Source organism: Ceratotherium simum, chromosome 29 (genome assembly GCF_057802395.1).
Source record: "Ceratotherium simum simum isolate JZ-2026a chromosome 29, ASM5780239v1, whole genome shotgun sequence".
NCBI classification, from domain to species: domain Eukaryota; kingdom Metazoa; phylum Chordata; class Mammalia; order Perissodactyla; family Rhinocerotidae; genus Ceratotherium; species Ceratotherium simum.
Window position 1 is genome coordinate 35,949,093 of NC_141928.1, and position 10,619 is coordinate 35,959,711.

Consider the following 10,619-nt stretch of genomic DNA (forward strand, 5'->3'; position numbering starts at 1 on the left):
GTTGGGAGGTAGGATATGTCATCCCCATTTTTCAGAAGAGAAAACTGAGGCAAAGAGAGGCTAAGTGACTTGCCCACATTGAAAGCTGGGAGTTGAACCTGGTCTAACTCCAAAGCTTGGCAGTGTGCCTCAGCTCTGTCAGGAGGCATGACATGGGATCGGAGCCCTCAGGGCACCACGAGGGGCACCACCACTGTTGATTCACCTTGGGACCTGAGGCAAGCAGCTTTTGCTCCCTGAGCCTCTGTTTCCCTATCTGCAGCAATGGGCCGTTAGTCTTTTCTTAGTCCTTCCTCTCGGAGGATTAAATAAGATAACCCAGGTGACAGTGCCCCCCAGCTCCATGCCTTGCATACAGTGGGTGCTCAATAATCTTCCAGCTAGAGCAAGGAGCTGGGCAGACGATTGCCTCCCTCCTACCCGAGAAAAATAACTCTCAACAAAAATAGTGGGAGAAACTCCACGTGGAGGGGAGGGCCCCGGGAAGGGCTCCTGGAGGTGGTGCCCCTGGCAGGGCTGGGGTGAGAAAGGAAGGCACTCCCGGTGGAGCGGCAGCATAAGCCAAGGTAGGCAGTCCCTGACAACACACGTCCCTCCAGGAAGCCAGCTACAAGGGGCACCGGGCCAGCAAAGTGCTGTTTCTGGGGAACCTGAAGAAGCTGCTGTCCACGGGCACGTCCCGATGGAACAACCGGCAAGTGGCCCTGTGGGACCAGGTGAGTCTCCTCAGCTGAGTGCTGGCTTTGTTCATTCATTCATTCATTCATTCATTCTCTCATTGATTGAATTGATTGATGAATCACAGGGAGGTGCCAACAGCCAGAGCCGCTAGCCCAGACCTCCTGCATCTTGTCATTCACGGAGGGGGAGGGGTCAGGGCCCAGGAGAGGCCCCGGTGTGGGGGAGGGGAGGAGGCAGCATCTGGGACCGGGACTGGGGGGAGGGGAGAAGGAGAGGGCCGCAGGGCAGAGGGCACAGCGGGAGCAAGGTCTGGGACTGAAATCCTGAGGGGTGTGGGCAGGAGGAGCTGCTGGTTCAGGGCGGCTGAGGGCGGGTGGTGAGGGCCAGGCCCAGCAGCATGGATTTGAAGGAGCTCTTGGCTGGAGTTTCGAAGACTGGACAATTGCTTCCTCTCTCTGAAGCTCCCTCTTCGTTTATTACAGGGACTAATAAAACAGGCAGGGGGAGGGCTGGCGTGAGATCAGGTGTGTGAGAAGTGATCCATTAAGGGCAGTGCTGGCCCAATAAAAGGTGGTGGCCTCTCTTTCACACACACACACACACACACACACACACACACACGAACACGCACAAACTCAGTCTGTCACTCACACACAGACATACACGCTTCCAGAGCCCCATGACAGAGATTCTTATCTCAGAGAGCACCACTGAGGCCCCCGAGAGTGACCCGCAGGCATTCCTGGTCTCCCTTCCCTTGCAGGATGACCTGTCTGTGCCTCTGACAGAGGAAGACCTGGACGGCTCCTCAGGCGTGCTGTTTCCCTTCTATGATGCGGACACCAACATGCTCTACGTGGTGGGGAAGGTCAGCCTGGCACGGGAGGGAGGTGGCCGCCTGGTGCCCTGAGGCAGGAGGCAGAACTACCCTGGGCCTCGTCCCACTGGCGGCCAGACAGCAGCCTGGGGACCTTGGGGTGCAGGGCAGGGACAGGGACCCACAAGAGTCACTGAACACTCCCCCGTGGTGAGCCCAGTGCCCCTCTAACTCCTCCCAGCTCCCCAGGAGCACCTGGGCCCAGGGCTTTGGCTGGACACCCTGAGCTGGTCCCTTCCCAACAACGGGCCCAGATGATGAGGGACCAGTCGGCGTTTCTCAGCAGGGGTGCCTTCGAATTTGGGGCAGAACGGGTCCTCCTGGGGTGGGACCGTCCTGTATTTGGCATCCCTGTCCCCTGCTCCCCAGTGCCCCGCCCAGTCATTATGATGGTGACAACCAGAAACGCTCCCGGGGTAAGACTCACCAGATGGCCTCAGGACACGCCACCTCTGACCTTTGTGCATGGCCTCTGCTCCCAGGGCTTGAGCCTTGGAGACACAAGGATGGGCTTTGGGTCATGGTTGGGGGGACTGAGTGTTAAAATGAGGAGCCCCCTTCTGTCTTGGTGACAGTTCTGTGGTGTTCCCCCGTGTGAGATGGCTTTGCCAACTCTTCGCTCACTGGACGCCGGGTTTCTGCTGCCTGGCAGTGGGGGCCAGGCAGGGGGGCCGATGGGAACCAGCTCTGAATCTACCCTCCTCCTCCTCAGGGAGATGGGAACATCCGCTACTACGAAGTGAGCGCCGACAAACCTCACCTTAACTACCTGACCGAATACCGCTCCTACAACCCACAGAAGGGGATCGGTGAGTGTGGGACGCCCAGGCCACCGGGGGCCTAGGGAGACAGGGACGAGTCAGATGCGGGCCCTGCCCTGGAGGAGCCCCGTTCGGGAGGGGAGGTGGCAGGCTGACACACTGACTCCGTGGGAGCTCTAGCTGAGGTGTGCATGAGGTTCTCTGAGAACACAGAGGAGGAAGTCAGGGAAGGCTTCCCGGAGAAGGCAACATTTGAGGAGCTGAAGGAGGAAGCGGAGCACAGCATGGGGAGAGAATGAAGGTGTTCCAGGCCAAGGGTAAGCAGTACAATAGCAAGAGGATGGGAGAGACTGACCTAAGAGAGCCCCCAGGGAGGAATCCTCACCTACTTTTTAAGTGTGTTTGGAGATAAAAACAAAAAACAAAACAAACAAGACCCAGCTACATGTTGTCCAGGAAACCCACTTAAACATCGAGACAGAGCTAGATGGAAGGGAAGGGATGGAGAAAGATGCCAGCTGACACTAATCGAAGGGGAGCGGGAGCAGCTCCATTAAGAGCCTCCGGGCCCGAGCTGTGGGGTGGGGACGGAGGGCCCTGAGCAGTGCGCACTTCCTGTGAGAGTCTAGCTGACGACATTTAAGTCCCTGGAGGTGGGGACAGAGTCTGATTATTTCAGCCCCGTTTCCCCGGCACCCGCCGGGCCCGCGGAGGTGTGTGCTCATGAACTGTTTGTGGAGGGAAGGACGGGGGACGGGGGTCACCTCTGTCGCGTCCAGGTGTGCAGCCTGGCTTTGCCACTCAGCTGGGTCGCTGTGGCCCCCGCCCAGCGGAACCTCTCGCCCTTGTTGGCCGTCTGCCTGCAGGTGTCATGCCAAAGAGGGGTCTCAACGTGTCCTCCTGTGAGATCTTCCGTTTCTACAAGCTGATCACAACCAAAAGCCTCATCGAGCCCGTGTCCATGATTGTACCCCGGCGGGTAAGGGGTGGGGCCGTCTGGGAGGGAGGCGGACACTCCTGCAGAAGACAGACCCGGAGCCTGGAGCCCGTGGCCCTGGGGCAGCAAGAGGCTGGTGGCCGCTCCTCAGGGGGAGCCTTTCTCTTGGTCAGGGGGGCGTCACTGAGAGCTGGGAGTCTGAGGCTCACCCCACCTCTGCTCTTGAGTTGCCGTGTGATTTCGGGCATGTCCCTTTGCTCTGGGCCTCGGTTCCCTCAACTCACAGGGGTTGGGGAGAGGCTGGCCTCCCGGCTCTCTAAGGGCCCTTCCGGTCTGGGCAGCCTCCCCACCACCCAGCGCTCACTGTCCTGACGTCTCCTGCAGTCAGAATCCTACCAAGAGGACATCTACCCACCCACGGCAGGCGCCCAGCCCTCTCTGACGGCCCAGCAGTGGCTCAGTGGGATGGATAAAGGTGAGGAAGGCAGAGCAAGGGCCTCGGGCGGAGGTGGGGAAGTGGAGTGTCCAGTGGCCCCAGGTAGCTGAGAGGGGTTTGCCCTGTGTTGATATTTGCTTGTCAGTCAGTCCCCCGTGGCTAGGATGGTCACAAATGGGTCCAGGAAGGGAGGGGCTTATCCCAAGTGGCTCAGGAAGCTCCTGCCAAATCAAGGGATTTTGCCCCATGGAAATCTTTAAACTCTGGGCCGTGCAGACTGAGTGGGTCATCTCAGCCGCACGCCCCTTGCCCGCCCCGCCTCCACAATTACTCTCTGACCGGAGGGACCCTCTAGGCAGCAGCCCCTGCCCCAGCCCTTCTGCCCGCCTTGACTCACCCTCCCTGTCCTGTCAACCTAGGGGCCGGCCCTGGGGAAGACAGTGTGCCCCCGCCCCCCAGCAGCCTCCTCAGTGATAGGGATCTCTCTCCCTTTAACCCCCCCTCCCTTTTTTTAATAACGCTGAGATAGTCTAGCTCCTCTCTAGGCCTCAGTTTCCCCATTTGTATCGTGATGCCTGCCTCCCCTGCTCTCAGGGGTGCTGGGAGAGCACGTGGGCTGGTAGAGGGCAGAGCACAGTGTGGGTGGGACTGTGCTTACAAAGCAAGGGCGAGGCTTCGCTGGGGGAGCTCAGGGGTTTGGGGGCAGCTCCAGGGCATGAACCGGGCTGCTCCTACAGACCAGGCTTCCTCAGACAGTCACTGGCATGGGCGTTTGCACTCTGACGGCCCCAGTTCTCGGGTTGTGCCTCTCTGCCATGTGGCCGTGTCTCCCGCACCTGTCATGTGTCTCTGCGTGCCTGCGTGTGTCCGTGCCCCCATGGCCATCTGCTCCTGGGCACTCGGTCCTCACTCTGGACTCTGCTTCCTCCCAGGGCCAGTCCTGGTGTCCCTCAGGCCCGGCTCTGAGCTGCTGAGCACCCGGCCGCTGCTTCCAGAGAGACCCCTCTCCAATTCCATGGCCTCCGCCTCGCCCCGGCTCTCCAACCAGACGGAAAAGCTGGCTGCAGAAGATGGCCAGAGGCCCTTCTCCCTGCTGGAGGAGAAGGCGCCCAGGTGGGCAGCAGAACAGAGGCTGGAGGAGAAGAAAACTTGGTTCACAAACGGCTTTGACATCTTCGAATGCCCCCCACCAAAGACGGAGAATGAGGTGTGGATGAGGGTGGGGCAGTGGGTCTGGGGCTGGGGGGGCAGCTGCTAGGGGGAGGAGAACATGAAAGGCGAGAAGAATAACCAGCTGTGTGGCCTGACCTAGACACTTAACTCACTTTATTAATTCATTCAACAAACAGGTGATGAGCACCGTCTGTATGCCAAGAGGGTGGGTTTACGTACAGATGGTGGGGAACCACCTGTAAAATGCAGAGGGCTTGACCTGGTGGTGTTCAAGTCCCTTCCAGTTCTGACCCTCTAGGAGTTTCTGTGCTTTCAGAGTCAACATTTATTAAGTGCTACTGTGTGCCAGGTCCTATGGCAGGCACTTCGATATATCATCAAATTGAATTCCCTCACCTGCCCTGGGAGTCAGTATGTCGTGGCTAAAAACACAAGGGCTGGCATCCACAGAGGGATTCTGATCCTGGCTTTGCTGAGCACTAACTGTAGGACCTCGGACCCGGGGGCTGAGTCTCTCTCAGCCACAGTGGTAAAGTGGGGGTACTAATACTACCACCCTCCTAGGGGTGTTGTGAGCATCCAAGGAAATAACAAAGGTCCTTAGGGGGAGCATCCAACATCTAGTACCATTCTATACAGTGGCAGCAATTAGGATAATGCCGAGGTTAGCTTTCTGACTCCCAGTTCCCAGAGGAGGAAATTGAAGCTCAGAGAGGGTAAATAACTTGCCTGAGGTCATAGTTTAGTGGTGGTGATAAGTCTAATCTCCAGACTTCAGAGCCAAATATCCTTTCCTCCATCCCATGGGGGATCTAAGGAGGCAGAAATGTCTGAAACATCAAGTCTTTTGGGATTTCATTTATTGGGTGAAGTAAACAAGGCTTTAGTAAAAGATCTGTGCAATGGCGGCCCCCTCAGGGCTCAGCCAGGGTAATATAATCAGGCACAGCTTTCTGAGTCAGACAGGGGCAGTGTTTCATCCCTTGTGCTGGAGTTGTGCCCCTGGCGTGGGGACGCCCAGGTGACGCCGCTCTGCTCTCCCAGCTGCTGCAGATGTTCTACCGGCAGCAGGAGGAGATCCGGCGGCTGCGGGAGCTGCTGACCCAGCGCGAGGTGCAGGCCAAGCAGTTGGAGCTGGAGATCAAGAACTTGCGGATGGGCTCAGAGAGGTTCTGAGCAGAGCTCTGCCCTCCTCACCCTCAGGGACACCACTCGGCGCCATGCGGAGGTCCAGGACCAACCACAGGTCCCCCGAGGACAGCTGCTGTTTCTGTCAATTTTACCAGAAAACGAAACTTTGGGTCGCTGAAAGATTCCAGTGGGACGCGGTGCCATTTTTCTATTTGCCTTCTCGAAACAATGGTGTCTGAGTGGACTCTTTTTAGATGACCTTGCCTTCTGTTTAATTTGTGTTTAAGGGTCCACAATGAGCTGTAACTTCTCAAGGGTAAAGAACATTGTAGAAAGTTAGAGCTGGAAGGACCGAGGAGGGGAACCTGCTTGTGATTTTCAAACTGTGGTCCGTGAAATGGGGGATGGCTAAGTAGACAGGGCCTCCTCCCCTTCCCAACCAGACAGCTCCCCTTCTATCTGTTTCATTCATTGGCTTCTATGGATACATAATTCTGCTGCTTAAAAAAAATTTAGAAGTTTAAAAACCAGTGATCTGACCCAACTCCCTCATTTTACTGGTGGGGAAACTGAAGCCCAGAGAAAGGCAAGTGATCAAGGTCCCCAGAGAGTTCATGGCAGGGCTGGGCTGAGCTCCTGGTTTTCTGGTCTGTCTTTCTGCTGTTTCTGGTCTGATACAGGTCTCAGCCCGCAGGGCAGGAATCTCTTGGTTCTGGCTTCAGCTATGCCCGTGACTTAGCGACCTCCTGTGAGTCCTTCCCTTACCCCGCCCTTGGTCTCCATTTCTCCATCTGAACAAGGGTCATCCTGGAATGAGCTGCCCTCCACAGGATCTGCTACCCAGACAAGAAACTGTGGCCTTGACTTGAGGAAAACTACATGCTGGGTGATGATCTGGGTTTGCTGCAGGAACTCAGGAGACATTGGCAAAGGGGCAGAGGGAGTTTAACTTCAGGGAAATAATTCATGGTCCAGCCTAGTTCTAGAACACAGACAGGAGGCCAAAGCCATCCTCTCTTCAACCAGAATCAGCCGGATGTGGGTAGACACTATCCCTTGTGTGGGACGCAGATATCAAAGCGGTGCCCGTGACCACTAACTGCCACCCCCAAGCCCTCAGGTCTCAGAGCCTGCCTCCCCTGGGAGGATGCAGGCAGATTTCAGCCCAAGGTAACAGAAGTGGTCCCCAGGAGGTGGGGAGCCCCAGCACTGGAAGTTGCGGGCAGAGCCTCATGGCTGCCACCGGTGAGGACTCCTGGAGAAGGATGACTGCACTAGGCAGGGAAGCAGGACCACATGGCCCTGAAGCCCCTTCCAGCCTGGGAGTTTTCTGTGTCCCTACTTTGTGAGTCTGTGTTCTGAGCCCTTCTCTAAGGTTGTCTCTTTCTCAGTGGTCAATATGATGGCCCGGCTAAAGATGGGGAATGTTGGAAGGAGGTGCAGACAATGAATTTTGCCCATTGCACAGGGTGATCCCAGAGCTAGGAGGGGGACTGCAGGAGGCCACCTGGCCTGGTAGGTTTCAACCCAGGCTGTACATCAGAATTCCCTTGGGAGCATTCAGGAAATACAGATGCCCAGGCCCAACCTCGGACCAGTTGAAGCTGAATCTCCGAGTAGGGCCTGGCTTTGTGTATGTTTTTATAAGCTCCCAGGTGATTCTGCAATACAGTGAGGATGGAGACCCACTGGGTGAGTCCATCTGCACCTAGTCACAGCAAAGATGAGGAGGACAGTGAGCGCCAGACAGGAGCTGGGACTCCAGCTAAAATCCAGCGCTCCTGAAATCAGGAAGCATTGTCCCGAGCCCTCCCTCATGTCTCTCTGGGCCCCTTCCTGGCCGTGCACGACGGGGGCTCTGTGCTCCTGATTGCCCCCTCCTCTGCCATGGCTGAGTCCTCCTGTCTGCCTGCACACGCCAGACGCCCGTGTTCCTTCTTTTATCCCCATTTACTCAGTGGCTGGGGCTCACCAAGCCTGCCAAAGGCCAAATCCCGGGCATTGCCAGGGAAGCAGAGCTCTACTGGATGGAGTTACCTCTCCCACCTCACTTGTGGCCAGCACTTCACAGTTTACAAAGCCCTCCCACCTCCACTCATAGACACTTCCTCCTGCAACATGGCCCAGGCAGGCATTAATATCCCCCTGTTCAGAAAGGAAGACCTAGCCTCGGAGAATAAAGAAACATGGAAACATCGTGCCCAGAGGCACTGGCTGCAAAGCAGTGGAGGTGGGGCTGAGTCCGGGAGCTTCCGGAATGCTCCTCTACACAGAGCCATTCCTTCTCGAGCTCTTCCCACCCCTACAGGACCCAGACCTCATGCTTAAAAACAATACGAAGGCATCCGTGAACAAACTTGTTTTCTTTTTTTTTTTTTACATCTGGAATAAATTATTTAAATTATTTCACAGCAAGGGAGAGGGATAGGTAATTTTTATCAGATATTTTTTTAAGCCATTTTTTAAAATTACGTTTTTGTTTATGTTCTTGACTGATGGCGGAGAGCTTGCCCAGCATTGGCAGAGCCAGGCCCTCACACTCAGGGCAAGCAGAACGCGCACTCATCTCCTTACTCCGTACCCCGGGAGCCCCCGACTGTTGACTCAGGAACTTTCTGAGGATGAAGACAGCACTGGGAGGTGAGCTTCGGGGTGTATCCACCTCAGCTCTACAGTAATTGTTCTTCCTAGAACAAAACTTGAGATTGTATCATAGAGGGAAGCAGGAAGTCAGAAATCAATCTATGCTCTTAATATGAAACCGTGCCTGAAACAGTTTGAATGATTGTTTTAATGTTGTTTCTGAAATTCCTTGCACCTTTGTAAAAAAATAAATAAAAGTGAAAATAAATAGAAGTGGAATCGTGCAATGGAAAGAATGTAACAAAATAATAAACATCTGCCTAGACATTTTAATACACGGAGCTTTCCTTTTCTTGATTTGTTCCACAAATACCAATTAAGAACCTACCGTTTGGGCCAGATGGCAGGCTGGGAAACAGGTAAGACAGACTTGGTCCCTGCCCTCTGAAGAGTTTTCAGTCATGGTTAGGGGAAAGCGGAGGGCAAGAATAGGGGAAGGGCGTGCTGCCTTGGGGAGAGAAGCAGGGAAGGCGTCCTGGAGGAAGTGATATGTAGGCAGACACCTGAAGGATATATAGGAGTGAGCAGGGCAAAGGACATTTCTGGAAAAGAGTGCTCCAAGCAAAGAAAATTGCCTATTCCTTGGTCTGAAAACAGGAAAAGGGCAGAGCATAGACAGGGTAGGGATCAAGAGTACTAAGAGCCAAGGGCCTTGCAGGTGGGAGCTGAGACTTTTTTCCTAGCTTTATTGAGGCATGATTGACAAAAATTGTATATGTTTATGTTGTATGTGATTTTTTAAGGTGTACAGTGTGATGATTTAATATATGTAAATTAAACATTGTGAAATGATTACCACAATCAAGTTAATTAACGCATCTATCACTTCACATAGTTACCATTTTTTGTGTGCGGTGAGAACACTTGAGAGCTACTCTCTTAAGAAATTTCAAGTATACCATACATATTGTTAACTCTAGTCACCATGCTGTTCACTAAATCCCCAGAACTTGTAATTCTTATAACTGAATGTTTGTACCCTTTTCCTCCAGCTCTCAGCCCCTGGCAACCAACTTTCTACTCTGATTCTATGAGTTTGACTTGTGTTTTGGATTCCACATGTAAGTGATACCATATAGTATTCGTCTTTCTCTGTCTGGATTATTTCACCTAGCATAATGTCTTCCAGATTCATCCTGTCGCAAACGGCAGGATTTCATTTTTTAGGGCTAAATAACGTTTCACTATATATACATATACTACGTCTTCTTTATCCATTCATCCTTCCAAGGACACTTAGATTGTTTCTATATCTTGGCTATTGTGAATAATGCTTCAGTGAACACGGGAGTGCAGATATCTCTTGGAGATCCTGATTTCATATTCTTTGGATATATACTCAGAAGTAGGATTGCTGGATCATATAGTGGTCCTATTTTTAATTTTTTGAGGAAATTCCATACTGTTTTCCATAATGGCTGTACCAATTTACATTTGGTGGGAGCTGAGACTTTAGCCTGGGGGCACTTGATGTTTCCAGGGTGTTTCTTACAATTGTGGGAACGGTTAGCTGTCCTGGGGAAACGGCAGGGAGAATCAGGGAAAGTGAAAAGTGTAGGTAATGCACACTATCTGGAAGGCCACAGCCAACCTCAGTCTCATCCGCAGGGCTGCAGTTTTCTGAGCATGACTGGACTAGCATCACTAAGCAGGGAAGCTCACCCCCTTCCAGTTGGCCTATTAGGAGTGTCCACCTTAAAAATAAAACAGCCAGTTATTTTACCAGCAAAATGGGTTTATTCGGGACTGGCAAAGGAATTGCAATTCGGGACAAGCAGGCTATAGCAAAAGCCATAGGCAAGGCCAGCAAGCAAAGGAGGGAAATGTTATTTTATAAAGAAAACGGAAGTTGGGAGGGATTATTTCAAAGCGAAGTCCATCAGCAGAAAATGAGAGTTCAGGGTGATGACAGTTTCTCACTGGCTGAGTTGCTGAGGTAGTCAATTTCATGTTGGGGATGCCCTGTACATCTCTTCCTGT

The 10,619-nt window shown here is 53.6% G+C and overlaps 1 protein-coding gene across 4 annotated transcripts in view; it reads left to right on the top strand.

The window, feature by feature from the left end:
• The window catches only part of CORO2A (coronin 2A), a 58,134-nt gene extending 48,447 nt beyond the window's left edge, over window positions 1-9,687 (top strand). For 3 of the 4 annotated variants that reach the window (XM_087419426.1, XM_087419424.1, XM_087419425.1), the window contains exons 6-12: window positions 600-716; window positions 1,445-1,549; window positions 2,271-2,367; window positions 3,186-3,298; window positions 3,641-3,731; window positions 4,625-4,899; window positions 5,910-9,440. In XM_087419426.1, the coding sequence (XP_087275552.1) occupies window positions 600-716; window positions 1,445-1,549; window positions 2,271-2,367; window positions 3,186-3,298; window positions 3,641-3,731; window positions 4,625-4,899; window positions 5,910-6,041 (930 nt within the window). In that variant the 3' untranslated portion in view covers window positions 6,042-9,440. Of the gene's footprint in view, window positions 1-599; window positions 717-1,444; window positions 1,550-2,270; window positions 2,368-3,185; window positions 3,299-3,640; window positions 3,732-4,624; window positions 4,900-5,909; window positions 9,441-9,631 lie in introns of those variants that run through there. The other variant, XR_015548984.1, reaches the window with a different exon arrangement.
• Window positions 9,688-10,619: the final 932 nt, after the last annotated feature.